The sequence below is a fragment of the Aethalodelphis obliquidens genome, unplaced genomic scaffold (genome assembly GCF_003676395.1).
Source record: "Aethalodelphis obliquidens isolate GAN/ISIS:26980383/991018 unplaced genomic scaffold, ASM367639v1 scaffold53, whole genome shotgun sequence".
Classification (NCBI taxonomy): domain Eukaryota; kingdom Metazoa; phylum Chordata; class Mammalia; order Artiodactyla; family Delphinidae; genus Aethalodelphis; species Aethalodelphis obliquidens.
Genome location: NW_020837997.1, coordinates 12,498,140 through 12,518,765, shown reverse-complemented (window position 1 = coordinate 12,518,765; position 20,626 = coordinate 12,498,140). Strand labels below are relative to the sequence as shown.

Here is a 20,626-nt window from a genome sequence, read left to right as displayed (position 1 = left end):
GATGCTTTCCTCATGCCTGGACTGGAGTTATGGGTTCAGCCAGAGGGCGCAGGAGGAAGGGCAGTTTCTGGGTGGGGTGGGCTTGCTGATGAGCACAGCACTGAGGACTGGCCCAGCGGTAGGCACCATGCGTGTCCCGGGGCACCTTATGGCGAGTACTTTGATGTTGGAGGGAGGGGAAAGCGAGGAGGGGTGAAGACTCTTCTGGGGGCAGCTGGAGAGGGCTCACAGAGGGTGTTCCCCCCCCATCCCCTAGGTAGGAGGAAGCCCTAGAAGGAAGCTCCACGGCAGGGGGCAGAGCAGTGCCTGGTGAGAATCCCAGCCCCTCTGCTTCCTGCCTCAGTTTCCTCATCTGTATAATGGGACCTAGTTCTGACTCTGAGCGCTACGATCGCGAAGGTTCACAAATTAAAGCAGCTGGCACGTAGCAGGTGCACAGAAAGGTTTGCCTGGATGCCTTGAAGTTCCTCCACTCAGGCCAGAAGGAGGGAGACAAGCCCCCACTGGGAAAAAATGAAAGGGAGTTATGGTGTTCTTCAGAGCTGGATGGGGACCGCCTGCAAAATTGTCTATTTCGAGCTTCCACCGTTGTGTGCAATGGCTGGGGGAAGAACCCAGGCCCCTGACACCTTCCTCACCATCCCTGGTTTCAGTCTGGCCTCTGCACCTGTACCCACACCAGCTCCCCCACCACACCCCATGAAAGGTCCCCTGAGACCCCACCCTTATTTGCCTTGAGGCTGGGCCTGCCACAGCGGGAATCTGTCCTGCTAAAGCACACAGCACTGGCCTTTCTATTCTGTCCAGAATCTTAGGTGGTTCCCCGTGAGCTATTAATTCATTTATGGAGTGCCTGCTGCATACCAGGCACTGTTCTGGGAGCCTGGGTCACTGGAGAGGTAGAGCTCACAGACCAGCATGGAAAGCAGACATTCAACAAATAAGTCGGGACTTTCCTGGCGGTCCAGTGGTTAAGACTCCGCGCTTCCACGGCAGGGGGCGTGGGTTCCATTCCTGGTCAGGGAACTAAGATCCCAAAACCAAAAAGTGAACAAACAGTCTCAACAATGAGCGCGTAGTTAACAAGCTGTGGTTTTAGCTCAAGAATACTCCATAGCTCCCTAGCATTCGGTCAAGGATCTTTATTGAGCATCTGATCAATGCCAGGCTCTGGGTATCCTCTTTAGTTATCCGTGCTTCTTATGGTCTTCGAACTATTTTACAACTCTGTAAATGATAAGAAACTGGTGGTATCTCAAAGGATTCTTGTCCATAGAAATACAAACGAATTTTGTCCCGTGGCGACCACTGATTATTTCCCTGTGGCTATTGACCACCTTTACAACTATTTGTAAATTCATTTCAGCATTGATTGCCTGTGTGTGTGTTCTTTCTTAATATTCTCTCCTTTTTAAAAATATTTATTTATTTATTTTTCGCTGCATTGGGTCCTCATTGCTGAGCGTGGGCTTTCTCTAGTTGCAGCGAGCGGGGGCTACTCTTTGTTGCGGTGTGAGGGCTTCTCATTGCGGTGGCTTCTCTTGCTGCGGAGCACGGGCTCTAGGCGTGCGTGCTTCAGTAGTTGTGGCACTTGGGCTCAGTAGTTGTGGCGCACGGGCTTAGTTGCTCCGCGGCATTTGGGATCTTCTCGGGCCAGGGACCAGAGCTCGAACCTGTGTCCCCTGCATTGGCAAGCGGATTCTTAACTGCTGCGCCACCAGGGAAGTCCCAATATTCTCTCCTTTAAACAATCTGTAAAATCTTGCTGGTTCTCATATTAATTAATGAGTTAAGTAAACTCATAAAGCACCTGTTTGTTTTATATTGGTATAGAGTCATGCTTTACATTTTTGAAAAAAAAAAAAGATCCCTTAACTCCATTACACCTAAAGCCTTCACTCTAGCATCCAAGGCTCCTCCCTGAGGAGATTCCCAACTACTCCATCTTACCTGTTACCATCTTCAAGTCCCAGAGCATTCTTTCCACTTTTCTTCCTAATCAACCTGAACTCTGTCTTTCGTAGTCAGCAAAAGCTGTTGGTTCTCCCCAAATCTGTCCAGAATCCGCCCACTTCTCCTCACTTCTGAGCCCCCACCTGGTCCACCGCATCCTCTCCCACCTGGACCAGCTCAGTCCCCTCCATCCAGGTCCCTGGTTACGCCCTCATCGCCCACAGTCTGTCCTCCCCGAAGCAGCCACCAGAGGGCGCCTGTGAGCACCTGAGTCAGGCCCCTCTGCCCACAGCCCTCCAGACTGCACGATCTGCCTCGTCCCCTCCCTGCCCTCGCCTCCTCCCTCTCTCCCCCGCACTCACTCTGCTCCAGACACACAGGCCTCTTAGCGGTTCCTCCAGCTCGCCAGGCATGGTACTGCCCCAGGGCCTTTGCACGGGCTGTGTGCTCTGCCTGCAATGCCCCTCCCCCAACTACTCACGTCTTTCAAGTCTTTGTTCAGATGTCGCCTTCTCAATGAATTCTCCCCTAATCTTTCTACTTAAGACTGTAAAACACCCCCCTGCCTGTTTTACTCCTATCCCTGTACGTCTTTCACTTTTTTTTTTCCTGTAAGGCTGACCATCCTCTAACCCAGGATACAATTTAGGATACAATTTACTTCCTTATTGTGTCTCTTGTTTCTTGCCTGCCTTCCTCCACCAAACCACAAGCCCCACAAGAGCAGGGATCTTTGTTTCTCTTGATCACCCCTGAATCCTCAAGCCCCAGAACAGCACTCAGCACACAGTAGGTGCTTCATAAATGCAGGTTCATTCCCTGGGCACCCCCGCCCCCCCCAGTCATGTTGCCCACTAACCTCAGCCCATTCCAAAGGGTGTCAGGCTCCACCCTGAGCAAACACAGCTCCCCTGGCGCCAGGCCAGACCTGAGGTGGAAGAACAGGAACCCAGAGTCCCGAGGTGGACTTTCCCCAGAACTGGGGCCACACAGAAGCCCTGAGCCGGGGAGGCAGGACTCTTACAGGTGCTGAAACTGGGGTATTGGCTGGGGGCATACGCAGCCCCCAGACCTCCCCACTCTCTGCAATTTGACTCCTATCAGGCTGACAGCCCTACTTTACTCTGCAGCCCAGGGCAAGTGGCTACCCCTCTCTGAGCCGGGGTTCAACCTCCGCAAAACAGGAAGGCGATGGGACATTGCCACTGGCTTGGCATTCTGAGTTCTGATTTGGGGTGGGACAGTTTACCTTGACCCCTGCATGACTGGGAATCTATTACTTGCTCTATCATATGCTGTTCTCAGCAGCCCTGCGACGTGGTGACTCATTATACCCAGTTTACAGAGTGGAAAACTGAAGCCAGCTCTATTTGACTCCATGGGTCTTTCTCTCCAAACCCAGGCAGGGTGGGATCTGACAGTCGAGATGTCCCCCCTCCCAACCCCACAGAACCCAGATCTTGAGCAGCTCTGCTTCCCGGGAGTGACCCCAAATGCCAGGCCGGCTCTATACCCTGCAACTGGGACGCTCATGCCTCCGGAGCCCCAGAGGGCCCTCTTGGGCTCAGACAAAGAGCCTTGAGGCCTTGAGGTGCAATCAGACACTTGGCTGGCTGGGAAGTTCTCTTTGTCCTGCACTTTTTGGGAGCAAATGACCCAGAAAAAGCTCTTGCCACTGGATCCCTGTCTTCTCCTGGGTCTAAGCTTCCTTTGCCCGGAGACCATCCTGGCTCCTTGCCCGCAGTCAGCTCTGCAGACTGTTGTGACAACCATCCGTCTGCCCCTTCCTGCGCTTCTCCGCTGGGAGGTTTCACCCAGAGAAGAAATCAAGATAAGCAAGATAAACCTCCCCAGAACCCCCCGTTCCTCCTGCTCCAGCACCTGGAGAGGGGACGGAGATGAGATGCAATTGTCTGAAAACTTGGGGGCCTCTTAAGAAGTACCAGGAGGCCCAGATACCAAGCAGGTGCCAGGCTGCCTCACCTGCCATCTCCCCGCCAGCCTCCCCTCCTCAGTTTGGGGGGTCAGAGGCCAGTCTGCGCCCCCTCAGCCCCCCTGCAACAGCCGGGGCCAACAATGACCCTCTGAAGTCTGTGGCTATGGCATCCTGGGCAGGCTGCCAGGGGCAGTAACTGCCGGCCAGATAATCCCTTAGAAACTATGTCAAATGCCCACACAGCAGTGTCAGTTTCCTGCTTTCCGGGGAGCCTGGTGGTGGTGGCGGGGAGGTGACAGGGGGCCCAGGACCCCACAGTGGGGAACCCAGTCTGGACAGTTGCTTCGGGATGGTGGGCAGATCGGGGTGGGGGACTCACCTGTCTAGGAGGCTGGGTGGCCTCTGGGCAGGCGACAGGAGCTAGGGCCTGGGCTTCCGCCTGGCATCAGGGGCGGGGAGGGGACCCGAGGCTTGAGCTCTAGTCTTCCCACCTGTTTGCCCAACTTTGCCTCCCTGTGGTGGCCACAGGCTAGCCGGTCCTGTGCCAGGTGGAACCAGCAGGGCGACAGGCGCAGGCAAACCAGCGAGAGTGAGAGAGACCTGGTTGGGTGTGTGGCTCTGTTGCAAGGTGCTCTCACGTGGGAGCAGCTGACCTTAACCCCTGCCGGCCCAGAGGCCAGGGACGCCCAGTCCCGCCCAGCTTGCACTGGCCACCGCTGAGCCCTTGGCATCAGCAAGGGACTGGCTCATGTGGCAGGTCCTTGGGAGACATTTGTGGAAAAATTCAAGGATGAATGAATGAATGGCGCATTCCTGCCCCCCCATCCCCTCACTGCTCCCCTTGCCTTCCAGCTGGCACAGCATCCCACCGCTTGTGGCAGGGCTGCTCCTTCCATCCCCACAGATCTGAGCTCAAATTCTGCTTCTGTGCCACCAAGTGACCGGCCGGATTCCTACACTGAGAATTTTCTATCACTTCCCAGCTGGGCAGCTTTGGGCAAGTCACCGGCCCCCCAGTTTCCTTACCTAAAAAAAATGGGAACAACGGGGACGTCCCTGGCGGTCCGGTGGTTAAGACTCCTCGCTTCCAGTATTGGGGTCACAGGTTCGATCCCTGGTTGGGGAACTAAGATTCCACATGCTGTGCGGCGTGGCCCAAAAAATATATGAAAATAATAATAATAATAAAATGAAAACTAAAATAAAATTTAAAAACGGGAACAACACTGGCGTCTGCTCCTAGGGTTGTTTCCTACAGTAAAGTGAATGAATGTCTGTCCAGAAAGTGCTGAGAACTCTGCTGGGCACACAGTAGAGTTGCACCTTCCAGCTGCGACCCACAGGTGGCTGGTCTGAATGAATGACATGCAGGTAAAATACACATCGGATTTGGAAGAGCAGCTGTGCAGAAAAGCATGTAAAATAGCTCATTGGTTTTACCTATCGATTCCCTGTAGAAATGATAATAGTTTTGAATGTATTGCGTTCAATGAAATATAGTGTTACAAGTTATCTCGCCTGCTTTTGGTTTTTTAATTTTTTCAAATGTGGTTGCTAGAAAATTTTAAATGACATTTAAAAAGTTAAACTGAAATGGGCTTGCCTTGTAGTTCTAGCAGAAAACACTGGAATAGGAGCTTAATACGTATTAGCTGTGGAGCCCTTTGCAGTCACATTCTGTTGCCATTGTATCACATCTGTATTAGTTTCAAAGTATTTGTTAGCAGCTGAAACGCCTTGTGTCTTGTTTGCTTGTTTGTCTTCTAGATGTCTCTCTCTCTCTCTCTTTTTTTGGCCACGCCATGCAGCTTGTGGGATTTTATTTTATTTTATTTATTTATTTATTTTGCGGTACGCGGGCCTTTCACTGTTGTGGCCTCTCCCGTTGCGGAGCGCAGGCTCCGGACGCGCAGGCTCAGCGGCCATGGCTCACGGGCCCAGCCGCTCTGCGGCATGTGGGATCTTCCCAGACTGGGGCACGAACCCGCGTCCCCTGCATCGGCAGGCGGACTCTCAACCACTGCGCCACCAGGGAAGCCCAGCTTGTGGGATTTTAGTTCCCAACCAGGGATCGGGCCCTCGGCAGTGAGAACGTGGAGTCCTAACCACGGGATCACCAGGGAATTCCCTAGATGTCTCTTCACTGAGGTCGGGGATTTGGTCCTGCTTATTCGTGTATCCTCCTGGCCTAGAACAGTGTCTGGTATACAGTAGGTGCCCAATAAATATTTGTGGAATGAATTAATGGAATATGGGGAGGGGGTGGAAGACTCATAAAGTCCCTCTTACCTGCAGGACCCAGTGCTGACAGCAATAGCCACGAGGGGGCGCCCGAAACCAGGCAACCAGCCCCAGCTGGGCAGCCTCAGTTTTCCATCCTGCAAAATGGGAATATCGAGCAGGCACTTGGGGGGATGAAGCAAGAGGCGCAAAAGCCGCTGCCCCACGGGATCCCGGCCCCTCCTCTCCATTCCCAGTTGTCTGAGCCAGTGGTTCTCAAACTCTATCAGGCATCCGAATTGCCTTGGGAGGCTCATTGAAAGACAGACTGTGGGTCCCCGCCCCCAGAGTTTCTGATGCAGGAGGGCTGGGCTGGGGCCCGAGAACCTACATTTCTAACAAGCTCCTGGTTGATGCTGATGGGGGCAAGTCCAGGCACCTCGCTTTGAGGATCACTGATGTAGATCTTCTCTGGAGACAGATTCAAAATGAATCAGGAGTTCTATCCATGGCGCGTGTCCAGAGAACTTCTGGAGCCTTTTTAAAAACCGGTGGCAAAATACACATAACATAAAATTTACCGTCTTAACCGTATTTAAGTGCACAGCTCAGTGGCATTAAGCACATTCTCATTGTCGTGCATCTATCCTCTCCACCCATCTCCAGAACTTTCTCATCTTCCCAAACTGAAGCTCCGTCCCCAGGAAACACTGACTCCCCAGCCCCTCCCCCACCCCGTGGTCCCCACCATCTACTTCCTGTCTCTATGGATTTGAGTCCTCTAGGGACCTCATGTGAGTGGGATCAGACAGTACTTGTCCTTCTGTGTCTGGATTCTCTCACTGAGCATCACGTCCTCCAGGTTCACGTACGTTGCAGCGTGTGTCAGAATTCCCTTCTTTTTAAGGCGGGATCATATCCCATTGTATGAATGGACCACATTGTGTTTATCCATCATCTGTTGATTCCCTGGAGCTGTTTGACTCCTCCTCTCTGGGTAGGCTCAATTCTAACAGGACACAGCTAACCTAGGGGATCCCTCCACCTCATCCTGGGTCCTGTTCTCTGTGTCTTCCTTTTTCTTGATTTGTCTCCTTGTTTTGATGGAGAACATTTCAGGACCATCTTTCTAAGCCCTGGGTCGGACCGAGGCCTGCTCCCTCTTGCTGATTCCCCCTTATCCCATCACCAAGCACCCCTAAGCCCAACCTTGTCAGCCTCCCGCTGACCTCACCAGCACCCTGACAATGAAGAGGGATCACGTGTCTGGAGTCGGACAGGCCTGGGTGAAAACAGCCCAGCTTCACCCACACCAGCAGAGTGTCTGGACTCCCCCACCTGCCTCCCAGCAGAAATCATTAATAATGAATAAAACTACTAATAGCAACATTTATTACTCCCCAAACCATGACCTCAGAATGAATGACTGCCTAACCATATCGTTGGTGAGTTCACCATTAGACTTAAATAATATTATTATTCTTAATACAATAAGTAAAGGGGATGCTTCACAACACGGTTCTTTGTGTGATTCCAAATATGTGGCTTCAGCTCTCTGGGCTCCCGTTTTGTCATGTGTAAAATGGGGATGATAATAGTTCTCATCTGGTTGATCAAATTGTCTTCTAGGTGTAATGTTCTGTGTTAGGTATTGGGAATATGGTAGTAGTTAAAAAAAAAGGAAACAAAAAGCAGGTCCCTAACTTATGGAGATATTGCATCTAAAGGCTTTAGCACTAAGCTTGGCATTTAAGGATGTTATTGTTACATATAACTAAATTTTACTACGTTATATATCATAAATAATATTTTTACGTTACATATTAACATTACTTATTATAATACCATATTACTGTTTGTTTAATAGTCACGTTAATGTATCATGACAATATGACATACAATTTGTATATTGTGCATAATGATAAAAATTTGTTTCTTATTATTACGTAACTATTACTTATATCAAACATAAGCACATGTAATATAAATTTTATTTTTAATATAGTGATGATTTTTAACTGTAATTATTATTTATGCTCGTTATGTATAATAACGCTTTTACGTACTACAGTAATATTGACAGGAATGGCGCTGCCCTTCCACCCCTGGGCACGTGAGGGCGCTCGCGCCGCTCCTGGGGCCCGGGACGCACGCAGGCCCCGCCTCCGAGCCCCGATTGGCGGTGCGCGCGGTGCGCGATGGCGCAGCGTCTGGCCCCGCCCCTGGCCCGCCCCTCACTCCCTGAGCCCGGCCCCTTCCCTCAGCTCTCCAGCCGGTGGCGGTTGTTGTTCAGCGGCGGCTGCGGCCGCATCTCGGGTCGCAGCCTCCGGCCGGCCGGCCGGCCGCCCGCCCGCCGGCAGGTCCGCGCGCGGCCATGGAGCTGGAGGTGCCGGACGAGGCGGAGAGCGCCGAGGCGGGGGCCGTGACCTCAGAGGCGGCCTGGGCGGCAGAGAGCAGTGCGGCAGCAGGTAACGGTTCCGGACCTTCCTCCTTCTCTCCCCGCTCCCCGAATGGACCCGCCCTGCCCCCCCCCGCCGGGGCCCAGTGGACCCGTCCGAGCGCCGGAGGGGCGTCGGGACCCGCAGCGGGGAGGCCGGGACGTTCCACTCGGGGGCGCTCGCGGGGGGGGACGGAACGCCCCACTCCGGGGCTGGGGGACGCGCCGCGGGGCCCGAGACGCCCCGCTCTGGGGGTCGGGGTGGCGCCGCCCATTCCCGGGGTTCTTGGGGGAGCCGGCTGTCTGGGAGCGGGGGTTGGCGCAGGGCCCCATTCTGGGAGGCTGTGGGTGGAGCAGACCCCGTTGGAGACATGCGGGGAAGATGGGTCCTCACCTCTGGGAGGGGTGCGACCTCTATTTAGGACGCGTGGTGGGTGGGTGCACTGCCTCCTGCTGAGGGCGCTTGGGAACGACGTCCCACCCAGTGTTGTCAGGGGGCTGCTCTGCATGTGGGATAGTGGAGTACCCCCGTTCCGATGGGGGACCTTGCCTCCAAGGGGTGACGCTGTCCCACATGTTTCCCCCCGCCCCGACCGTCTGGACCCACTACTCGGGGCCGCCCACTTTGCTGGTATCAGCTTCCGGGCCTCACCCGTTTCCCTGCAAGTCGTCACCCTGTGGGCACATCTTACTGGTCGTTAAGGGCAGGGGCTGCTGTGGCGGAAGTGGGGGGTCTCGGAGGCCAGATGGGTCAGCCTCCTGACTACCTCATTTTTGTGGAATTCACCAGACCTGGTTTCTAGTCCACTGGCCATTCCTTCCCTTTCTGGGTCTCAGTTTACCTCCTATAACCGGAGGTAGGTAGGGGGATGACATCTCCAGGCACCTTCAGTGCCAGGGCTTGCCAGCAGGTGGGGGAGGAGAAGGCCCCCTGCAGCCTTTTCCCTGGATGTTGGGGGGCTGCCGTAGCTCTGTAGGGGCAGTGCTTTCTTGAGCCCCTCTCCTTGGCATGCCTCCCTGGCCCTCTAGCAGAGCAGGTTTGGGGAAGGAGGCAGCCTCGCCCTGCCCTGTGGGCCCGCGGTCTGCCTTTCCCTGGGGCGGTGTGCAGAGCCCAGCCACTGCCTGGTTCCTTCTTGGTCAAGGTTGCAGGCTCCCAAATAGGAAGTTTCTGGATCCGCAGAGTTCTCTGTTCCAGGCAGCCCTCTCTGGCGAGTCCCCTGTAGACACCCACAGGGGCATCCATCCTCCTTCTCCCCCGGGCCTCCCGAAGCTTCCTTGGCAGGCAGGGAGATGCTGTGCTGCCTGGGAGTTGGGAGAAATGTCTGGAGAAAGAGCCAGAGCGAGCGAGCTCCCCCGGGCTCCAGAGGACTCCCACCGCTTCCTTTCCTGCTGCCATCTGGAGCTGCTTGGTGGGTTACCCTGGTTCAGCTCCAACAATCCGGCCCTCTGGCTCCCGTTCTTTGCTGGCGGCGATGCCCTGCCTGGCCAGCCCCAGACATGGCAGAGGGACCCGGCTGAAGTCCTTTGTCAGCCCCCTGACCTCCGCCAGCAGCCCTCTGCCCTGTGCTGGGCAGAGACACAATAGACTAGGATGCAGTGCCCACAGGAAAGCCACACAGCATATATTTGTCTTATCAGGGGCTAGGTGATCTGATGGGGGCAGATAAAGTCCCAGGCCCCGGCTGTGGTTGGGTCTGAGCACAGGGACCTGGCCCATAAGGGGCCGTCCCCGCTTCTGTCCCCAAACCCGCAGAAATCCGGTTCCCACAGCTGATCACTTACTTCACTCACTTTAGGGTTAATAGCTGTCTGTCCTCCGCCGAACCCGTTTCTCTTAAGTTTGGGGAACAACTGTCCATGCCTTTCCTGCTGCTCGAACAGATGCATAAACACACAGATGGGTCTGTTTGCTCACCAGGGGGTTCGTACGATGCCAGAGTCTCGATGCCCCTGCGCTGGTTTGGGGCTGGAAAGTTCTTTGTTGTGGGTGCCGTCCTGGGCACTGTGGGGTCCAGCAGCATCCCTGCCCCCACCCACTTGATGCCAGGAGCCCCCCCAGTCCTGACAACCACAGGTGTCCCTGGACATCGCCCAGTGTCCCCTGAAGACACAGTCATCCGGGGTGAGGGCTGCCGTACTTCACCTTCACCCATCATTCTGTAACTTGCTTGCTTTTTATCCATAAAACGGCATTTTTTCCCCACGTTGGTATCAATTCTTTTCTTCAGAGAGAGAGAATATGGTGCTGTGATTGAGAAGGTGGAAACCCCTTATCCTGCCTGGGTTCCACTCAATTTCTCTGTGACCTCACAGGGCCTTGATCTCTCTGAGCCTCAGTGTCCCCATCTGTAAAATGGGGCCACACTGCCAGCTTTACCTGAGTTAGTGCATCAGCAGGTGGAGGGCGCTTGGTGAACTTTAGTGACAGCCCACCCCCTTTAGGCATGAGCTTCCTGCTGAGGGACGATCCAGTGGTTTCTGGAGCCGCCTTTTGCTGTCACAAGCGATGCTGCAGTAAACATCTTTGAACGCGGGCTTGTAGCCGTGGTACTTTCAGTTCTAGTGGTTGGAGTCCCCGCCTTGGAACGGCTGGGTCAGGCGCAACCAGATTGATGCCCGCTGGCTTTCTGGAAAGGTCCGGCAGGAGCCAAGAGAGACTATCTCCTCGCAGCATTGCCAGCTCTGGATGTTATCGGCCTCGGCCATTTTGGCCAATCTGATGGGAGGTGAAATGTATCAGTGGTGTTTTAGAATCCAGTTACTTTAAACTCCTGGGCTCCCGAGGCCCGGACCAGGGAAGGCCCGATGGTGTTCTCTGCTGGCTTTTGGGGACTCTGTGGAGTGCCTGGTTCTGTGGAGGATCTCAGGAAGGCTGGGCTCTTGGGCACATTCACGGGGCCCCTGTCGGTGTCCACGAGCTGCCTGTGGGCTTTGGCCTGAGCTGTGGCCTGGTGTTTCTGAGCAGTTTCCCTCCTGTCCTTCCTGCTTCCGTGATGTCTCAGAATAGTCAGCTGTGTTCCCCTCTGACCCCTGGCCCCTCCCACGTCTAACCTGGTGGCAAATTATGTCGGCTTTGTCTTCAAAGTGGACCGAAAATCCACCCATTTGCCCCCCACTCCCTGCCACCACCTGGTTCATCCATGTGAATTCAGCCCCATCATCCATGGCTGGCCTGGCCCCCTGTCTCTTCCTGTGCTCCCTCCCGCTCACTCCAGAAGGCTCCCACTAAAAGCTGACTCAGGCCCCGCCCCTCCTCTGCCCACAGCCCTCCAGGGTCCCACCTCCCTGGGACCTGCGCACCACAACGAAGAGTAGCCCCCGTTCGCTACAACTAGAGAAAGCCCGCACATAGCAACGAAGACCCAACACAGCCAAAAATAAATAAAATAAATAAATAAATAGCAGATACTATCTAAAAAAAAAAAGAGAGAGAGGCTGATAAATGGGACCACATGAAAACAAAAACACCTGCCTGGCATTGATAATCATCTTAAGAGAAGATGGGAAAAGCTACTTAAACTTACTTGTATCATGGATTTAAAAAAAAAATCTTCCATAATATATAAAGAGCTACCACAGATCAATAAGAAAAAGACTGGTAAATAATTTGAAAATGGGAAAGATACAATCAGTATACAGTTCCCAGAAAATGAATAAGAGTCCTGAGATGTGTAGGATTAAATGCAGGAATGGGGTGAGTGGTGAAAAGGGGTCTGCCCAAGTCCTCCCTGCGGCCCACAAGGCCCTGCACGACCTGCCCTGTCCCCTCCCTGCCCTCCCCTCCTCCCTCTCTACCCCTCGCTCACTCTGCTTCAGACACACGGGCCTCCTCGCGGTTCCTCCAGCTCGCCAGGCCTGGTGCTGCCCCACTGTGCCCTCTGCCTGGCATGCTCATCCTCCATATCCCTGTCATTTGCTTCCTTAGTTCTTTCAAGTTTTTGCTCTACTGTGTCCTCTCAACGAGGCTTCCCGTGACATTTGAGGGAGGCCTGAAGGAGGCGCAGGAAGCCAGCAGGGCCCAAGCAAAAGGCCTCATGTGCTCGAAAAGCAGCGTCCGGCCAGCATGGCTGGGGGTGGGGCCTCATCACCAGGGGCCTCCTCTGTAGCTGTGGGCGGATTGTAACCGCAGGCAGCAGCGTCCCTCCTCTGCTCATTGGTAGTCAACAATGGCCTTTGGAGGCAGAAGGCTCCCGGTTCTAATCCCGCCCTGGCCACTTTCTAGTGAGGCCATGTCCGGCGCTTGGCCCGGCAGCCTGGTCCTCTCCGTGGAGAGCCCTCAGGAGCCGGACCGCCTTTGCCAGCCAGGGGGTCCTCTGCCTCGGTGTCTCCATCTGTGAAATGGGCGTGATGACTGTGCCTTTCTCGTGGAGCTGGATCAGGTCGATTGGCTTGTAGAGCCCTGGAAGGGTGCTGCCCTGGCTGGCCCCACGTGGGTGCCAGCTCGAGGGACCGCTTCCCCCAGAGCCTGGGTGGGCGGGGCCGCCGTCTGACTCGGCTCACGGGGACGTGCGGTCACCTCTTGCTTTGCCCTTGGGCAGGGCCTGTTGGACATTATGGAGCACCTGCTGGGGGGGCAGGGGTCCGGCACCTGGGCTCCCTCACCTTCAGATTGGTAGGGGTTAGGATGCGATGGCGAGCTAGTAAACAGGTGAGGCCCGCGGTTGCAGACTGGGGCCCCGGGTCCATCCCGCCCGCCGGTTTTTGTCTGTCACGTCTTCCTGACGCTTCGCCACGCCCTGTCATTCGCCTGTGGTCCACGGGGCTGTCTAGCTACAGCGGCAGAGCTGAGTGTTGAGACAGAGACCCGTGGCCTGCAAAGTTGGAGACACTCACTGGCTGGTCCTCTACGGAGAACGCTTGTTGACCTGAGTCAGACCACGCCAGCCCATGGGGAGCTGCCAGAGCAGTGAAATGGGCGCCGTGGCCCCAGGGGGTGACCAGGGCCTGCTGCTACCAGGTGGTCAGGGGAGCAGGTGACCCAAGCAGCTGCGGTTGAGCATTCAGGCAGAGGGATCAGCAGTGCAAAGGGCCTGAGGCAGGAATGAGCGTGATTTGTTCCTCAGAAGGGAAGGGGTGGGGGGCCTGGCCCTGCTCGGGTTCTGGTCTGAGTCCAGTCGGTGGTGCTGGTGGGTTTAAGCAGGGCAGAGAGTCATGTTTTACAGAGCGAGAGCCCTCTGCCTGCCTGGTGGGGAGGGGCTGCGGGGGTGGGCATCCAGGTGAGTGGGGCTGGGGGCCTGGACGGTGGTCTTGTGGCAGGGAGGGTGGGTAGGGAGGCCTGCACCCTGGAGTTGGTGGGGGGAGGGCGGTTGGTGAGGGCCCAAGGAGGAGCAGGTCTGGGGGTCCAGGCCCTGGCAGGCTTGTGCTGATGGGTGAGGAGCAGGTCTGGGGGGCTGCTCGGGGCCCCCAAGGCTGGTGGATTCCCACGGGATCCTGGGCAGCGTGGCCTGGGGCTTGACCGGGCTCAGCCCTGCCTGGGCTGAGGACAGTGTGCCTGCCTCCACCTCTCAGAATGAGGGCAGGGGTCCCAGGGATTCGGCAGGGCATGGAGAGGTGAGCCCCGCACCCCCGGCGGTGCTCGTTAAGTGACAGCCGTGTGGCCCGGGCATTTACCAGCCTGGTGACCAGGCCCCGGGCCCTCCTGTTCCCGCTGCCCACACTGAGCTGCGTGGCACCACGTGTGACAGGGCAGGTCGGGATCCCGCTGGGGATTTTCTGACTGCTGCCAGCTGGACAGCGGGGACTGCGCACGTGGGGGGATTACTGACCTGGGGATTAGCCTTGGCGCCCCTGTACTAGGTGCCACCAGGCCCCATGGAGGGGTTAGGGGTCCAGCCTGAGGGGCCTCAAGTGCCTGAGCCAGTGGGAAGGCATTTGGAGACCTGGCCTCTGGCTCTGACCAAGGAAAGAGACCCCAGCATCTGCCCCAGTTGCTATTCTCTCTCGATCATGTGCGTGTCATGCACACACATGGGCCGTTATCCTGGGGGCACGGGGTTGCCGTTGAAGGTTTGGGGCTGTGGGGTGCAGGTCAGGTGTGCGTGAGCAGATGCTGCTGAAGACTGCTTGGGCCGGGTGCTGGGGAGGCCCGAATGAGACGGGCACGGTCCTTGTGTGCGTGCCGGGGGTGCGGGTGGGGTGTGTGCAAACAGTAAGTGACGCAAGGAGAGAGAGGTGTAACACGGCAGGGGAAGCGAGTGCCGTGGGGAAGAGCAGAGCGGAGAAGGGGAGAGAAAAACGGGCGTGGGGGGAGTGATGGAGGCCAGGTACTCAGGAGGGGCGACGGGCAACATCTGAGCAGAGATGTACAGGAAGGAGGGGATGTGCACTGAGGGGGTGTGGGGAGAGGCTCCCAGGCAGAGGGCACAGCCCGTGCAAAGGCCCTGGGGCAGGACTGTGCCTGGGTTGTTGCAGGAACAGTAAGGAGGCCCATGTGGATGGAGCAGAGTGAGTGAGGGGGAGAGAGGGAGGAGGGGAGGACAGGGAGGGGACGGGGCAGGTTGGGCAGGACCTTGTGGGCCGTGGGGAGGACTTGGGCTTTTACCCCCAGGGAGGAGGGATCCCTGGAGGGCTGTGGGCAGATTAGGGGCGGGGCCTGACTTAGGTGCTCACGGGCTACTTCTGGCCACTGTGGGGGAAAGACTGTGGGGAGGGAGGGTGGGAGCCGGGGACCACGGTGGAGGGGACTGTGCTGGTCCAGGTGGTGATGCTGGGACTTGGGCTTGGGTGGAGGCAGGAGGAAGGAGTGATGCAGAGCAGATTTTAGAAGCCGAGTTGACCGAACTTACTGAAGGGTTGAGTGTGGCGGGGGAGGGGAGAGGAGTAGAGGGTGACTCCCAGGTTGGGGTCTGAGCCCCTGGAAGGGCAAGCTGCCTCAGCTGAGATGGGGGACGGTCGGGCGCAGTGTGAATATGAGACATGGAGACGTGGGGGGCAGAGGACCAAGTTTGGAGCCCAGGGGGTTTTTGGGCAGACGGCCATGGGGCGAGGAGGTGGGGACGAGTCAGGGAAAGGGCCTCCTCGTGCAGAGCGATGACCGGGCAGCTGATGTGTCCGTGGGGGACACGTCGTAGAGCCCCTGGCAGGACATGGCCTTTACAGCGTGTGACGAGGGGAGGTGACCGAGGGGCTGAGCGCAGGTGGAGAAGAGGCAGGACGTAGGGTCCCAGCAGCCACGGGAAGCTCATTGGTGAAGCAGCATCCAGGCACGCCTTCCTCTCGGGGATCCCATGAGGATTAGATGAGCCAGCGCATGCGAACCGTCCAGGACGGGGCCCAGCTTGTGGGAAATGGAGGCCCTGTCTCTGCAAGCCAGTTCGGACGCGGAGAAAGCACGGGTCCTTACTGGGGTTTCTGCAGGATGGGAGGGACGGGCAGCGTTGGCACCCTGAGCCAGCTTGGGATCGGCTCGTTCGATGGCGGCGGCTGTGGGCTGGCATGGGCTCTGGCTGGGGGCGGTTGAGGCGGTGCCCCTGGGCTTGCGTGTGAGCAGGATGAGGAGTGCTGAGGGTGTGGCCCATAGTGGCTTGGTTGGCACAGCAGAGATGTGCTCACAGGCAGATGGTTTGTGATCTAGGGGCTGGCTGACTCCAGGAGGGACAGTCCCCAGGTCTGCAAGGTCCCCGAGATGTCAGAGCATCGTAAGATGCACGTGATGAACCCAAGGTGAACCGTTCCAAGTTCCCTCCAGCAAGGGTGAGAGCTCCGTGCCTCGCCCATTTCTTCCATCTTTGCCAAACTTATGGCACAAAGGGAGGTCTGGGTATTTATCATAACGTGAATCAGAGGGAAACGTGAATCAGAGGGAAATGTGAATCAGAAGGAAATGTCTTCACGTATTTTTTCCTTTTAATGTTTCATCTTTGTTTTATTAAAAATGTATCCCAGCAAAGGGAGCAGAGACTTGCCCGCCCAGGTCACACGGCAGTCCAGTGGCACTGGACTGCCTCACCTTGACAGCATCCTGCACTTTGTCAGAGCTGGAAAATGGAGCATCGGCCACCAGGGAGTCCTTGGTGCCTTTGCCCCCACAAGCATTCATGTCTCCACTCTGTCTTGTCTTGATTCCACACTCACAGACCCCTTTTCACCACTCACCCCACTCCTGCATTTAATCGTACACATCTCAGGACTCTTATTCATTTTCTGGGAACTGTATACTGATTGTATCTTTCCCATTTTCAAATTATTTACCAGTCTTTTTCTTATTGATCTGTGGGAGCTCTTTATATATTCTGGAAGATTTTTTTTTTTTTAAATCCATGATACAAGTAAGTTTAAGTGGCTTTTCCCCATCTTCTCTGAAGATGATTATCAATGTCAGGCCGGTGTTTTTGTTTTCATGTGGTCCCATTTATCAGCCTCTCTCTCTTTGTTTTTTTAGATAGTATCTTCTATTTATTTATTTATTTTATTTATTTTTGGCTGTGTTGGGTCTTCATTGCTATGTGTGGGCTTTCTCTAGTTGTAGCAAACGGGGGCTACTCTTCGTTGTGGTGTGCAGGCTTCTCATTATAGTGGCATCTCTTGTTGCAGAGCACGCACTCTAGGCACGTGGGCTTCAGTAGTTGTGGTGCGTGGGCTCAGTAGTTGTGGCTCTCGGGCTCTAGAGCACAGGCTCAGTAGTTATGGCACACGGGCTTAGCTGCTCCGCGGCATGTGGGATCTTCCTGGACCAGGGCTCGAACCTGGGTCCCTTGCTTCGGCAGGTGGATTCTTTTTTTTTTTTTTTTTTGCGGTACGCGGGCCTCTCACCGTTGTGGCCTCTCCCAATGCGGAGCACAGGCTCCGGACGCGCAGGCTCAGCGGCCCTGGCTCACGGGCCCAGCTGCACCGTGGCATGTGGGATCTTCCCAGACCAGGGCACGAACCCATGTCCCCTGCATCAGCAGGTGGACTCTCAACCACTGCGCCACCAGGGAAGCCCAGCAGGTGGATTCTTAACCACTGCACCACCAGGGAAGTCCCTATCAGTCTCTTTTTATGGTTTCCCAGTTTGGCGTCATGATGGAAATGTGTCCTCTGTTCCGAGGTTACAGTTAAATTCTTCTAGTACTTCTATAAATTTACTTATTTTTTCTTTACATTTAAATTCTTGCTTTATTTGGCATTTATCCTGGCATGAGATGTACAAGGGTTTAATTGAGCCAAGTCTTCCCAGGTGGGTCAGGGTCAGCCCACCCCCGCTTCCTGGGTAATCTGCTTTCCTCACGGATTTCAGGTGCCACCTTGATTACAGACCAGATTCTTGCGTGTAGCTGGTCTATTTCTGGGCTTTCTGTTCGGTTCCCCTTGTCTGCCTCTGTCTTCGTGCAAAAGGCATGCCTTCAGCTACAAATAATAACATGCTTACTGGAAAAAAGCAGCAGCCCAGACCTGCAGTCAGTGGAAAGTGAGCATTTATTTGTCTTGACCCTCCGTTTCTACGGAGGTAATGACCGTTATTCCGGATGTTTACCTGTCTCCATATATATTATTTTTTTTTTAACGTTTTATTTTGAAGCCTGTGGAAAGTTGCAGGGACACTCTGGCGACACCCACACGCCCTCTGCCAAGGGAGGGAGGACACGCGGGGCCAGGCTCCACCTCTGTCACCCCATCATCACAACTGATCCCCATGCAGCAGCCTCGTGTGATGTACGTTTCTGTTTAAAGACGCCTTGTCTGATATCAGTTGTTGATTCATTCACGGCGGGGATGTAACCCTTGCCTGAACTAAGCTCATCTGACACACGTACTGTCCCCATGAGCACGTCACCGTCCTCCTGCACGTGGGACACCGGCCAGCAAGCACTTCAGCTCTACGCTGGAGGGCCGTTTTAGATGCAGAATCACTCACCAAAAACACAAAAATGCAGAAAACATGGCACTAAAGAGACTACGGAAAGTACACTTGTCTGTGGTCTGAGAGCTGAACCGAGCAGGCAGGGCGTCACCTGGCTCGGGCTCGCTGGGCACGTGTGTGGGACACCCGAGACCTCGCTGCCCTGCGTGTGCCTGAGAACGAGCGTGGCAGCCCCCTGCGTGTGGGTTACAGATAGATTCCAGCCGGTAGGTGGACTTGCAGACGTGGAATCTGTAAGTAAGGAGGACGGAGGACGGGCTGTACATCCGATAAACAAAGACGCTCTCTGAGCTGAGTGCAGGGGTCACGTGGAGGAAATGGAACATCGGCGCAGCCCGCAGTCAGGATTCACAGTTTTGTGAATTAACCCAAACCTTCCCTTATGGTAACTTTTTTTCCCTCTCCCGGATTCAGTCCAGGATCCACATGGCATTTGGAGACGTGAGGTCGGCGGGGCCCTCCAAGGGCCCGAGACTGGACAAGCCTCCTTCCTGGGCTGACAGTCCCTCTGTGACCCTGACCCAGCCGCCTGAACCCTTCCACCTGCGGAGCCACTGAGAATGTGCCTGGTGACCCCCGGAGCTACCCTCCTTGCCTCGTTCCTCCTCCCCACTGTACAGTCCGTCCTCTGCCTGCTCCTCCAGGAAGCCCACCCGATTTCCATGACTGAGTCCGCCCCCCTTAGATCTTCCATGTGGTGATTGTCTGCTGACCTGAGGGCCGTCTCTGCCCAGAGCCTCGGGCTCTGAACTTTGGCGGCAGGCCGGTGCTCAGCCCAGACAGGTGTTAGGCTGTGTCTGTGGCATGAGTTGTGAAGGTTCTGGAACCTCCTTTCTCTTAGGGCCTGTGAGTTCTGGATTAACACCTTGCCCCCCACCCCCACCCCTGGCCCTGTCCTTTGCAAGGTTTCCTGTTTACCACTGTGGAAACACTTGCTCTGTGCAGTGAAATGGTGGGGGGGCAGTATGGGCTGCTGGTCAGGGCTTGGCCCCCAGCTGCACCCTCCCCTCCAGCCACAACAGACCCTTTCTTTGCTGTTCCTGGAGAATGTCCTGTCACCACAGGGCCTTTGCATGTGCCCGCCCCCCCCCCCACCCCGCCCCAGAATTCAGCTTTCTCGGGATTTTTCTTTTCCCTCCTTTGGAAAGCTGCCGTGTGTTTCTGGCACGAAATACAGGCCTGGCCCCACCCTCATACCCACCTCAGGCACCTCTGTTGCCAGCCCCTTGGGAGGCACTCGCTGTGCACACCTGCCCTGGTCACACACCTCCTACTGTTGTGTTTGTAAAATGCAAGCAGACCTCGGAGACACTGCAGGTTTGGTTCCAGACCCCTGAAATAAAGCAAATACCTTAGTAAGGCAAGTCACATGAATTTTTGGTTTCCCAGCAGATATAAAAGTTATCTTTGGGAATTCCCTGGTGGCCCAGTGGTTAGGACTCTGCGCTTCCAGTGCCGGGGGCACAAGTTTGATCCCTGGTTGGGGAACTAAGATCCCACAAGCCGCGTACGACCAGAAAAAAAAAGTTATCTTTACACTTTACTGTAGTATTATTAAGTGTACAGTAGCATTATGTCTAAAAAACAATGCACATACCTTAATTTAAAAATACTTTATTGCTAAAAAAACGCTAACGGTCACCTGAGCCTTCAGAAAGTAGTAATCTTTTTTTTGATAGTAACATAAAATATCACTGACCACAGATCAGCATAACAACGTAATAATAGAGACAGAGTTTGAAATGTTGTGAGATATAACACAGTGTGACTCAGAGACACGAAGGGAGCAAATGCTGTTGGGAAAATGGCGCCGATAGACTTCCACAGACCTTCATTTTGTCAAAAACTCAGTATCTGCTCAGTGCAGTAAAGCGAGGTTGGCCTGCAGACCTCATTCTACTCTTAGACTTTTTTCTAAACACTTTTTTTTTTTTTTTTTTTGGCGTTACGCGGGCCTCTCACTGTTGTGGCCTCTCCTGTTGCGGAGCACAGGCTCCGGACGTGCAGGCTCAGCGGCCATGGCTCACGGGCCCAGCCGCTCCGCGGCGTGTGGGATCTTCCCGGACCGGGGCACAAACCCGCGTCCCTTGCATCGGCAGGCAGACTCTCAACCACTGCGCCACGAGGGAAGCCCTCTAAACGCTTTTTTTGAGTAACAGCTTTGTTGAGAGATAATTCACATGCCACATGGTTTTACCTATTTAAAGTGTGCAACTATATTCACAGAGTTATGTGACCA

General features: G+C 55.1%; 2 protein-coding genes across 8 annotated transcripts in view; one reads left to right on the top strand and one right to left on the bottom strand.

Annotated features, from left to right (window-relative positions):
- Positions 1-4,480, bottom strand: part of TJP3 (tight junction protein 3) — a 29,634-nt gene extending 25,154 nt beyond the window's left edge. Inside the window, exon 1 of the mRNA XM_027085594.1 lies at positions 4,269-4,480. The gene's annotated coding sequence lies outside the window, so the exon portion shown is untranslated. The remainder of the gene's footprint in view (positions 1-4,268) is intronic.
- Positions 4,481-8,367: 3,887 nt separating this feature from the next.
- The window catches only part of PIP5K1C (phosphatidylinositol-4-phosphate 5-kinase type 1 gamma), a 60,063-nt gene continuing 47,804 nt past the window's right edge, over positions 8,368-20,626 (top strand). For 4 of the 7 annotated variants that reach the window (XM_027085591.1, XM_027085588.1, XM_027085590.1 and 1 more), the window contains exon 1: positions 8,369-8,577. In XM_027085591.1, the coding sequence (XP_026941392.1) occupies positions 8,484-8,577 (94 nt within the window). In that variant the 5' untranslated portion in view covers positions 8,369-8,483. Of the gene's footprint in view, positions 8,578-20,626 lie in introns of all 7 variants that reach the window. The other 3 variants (XM_027085585.1, XM_027085584.1, XM_027085586.1) reach the window with 1 other exon arrangement.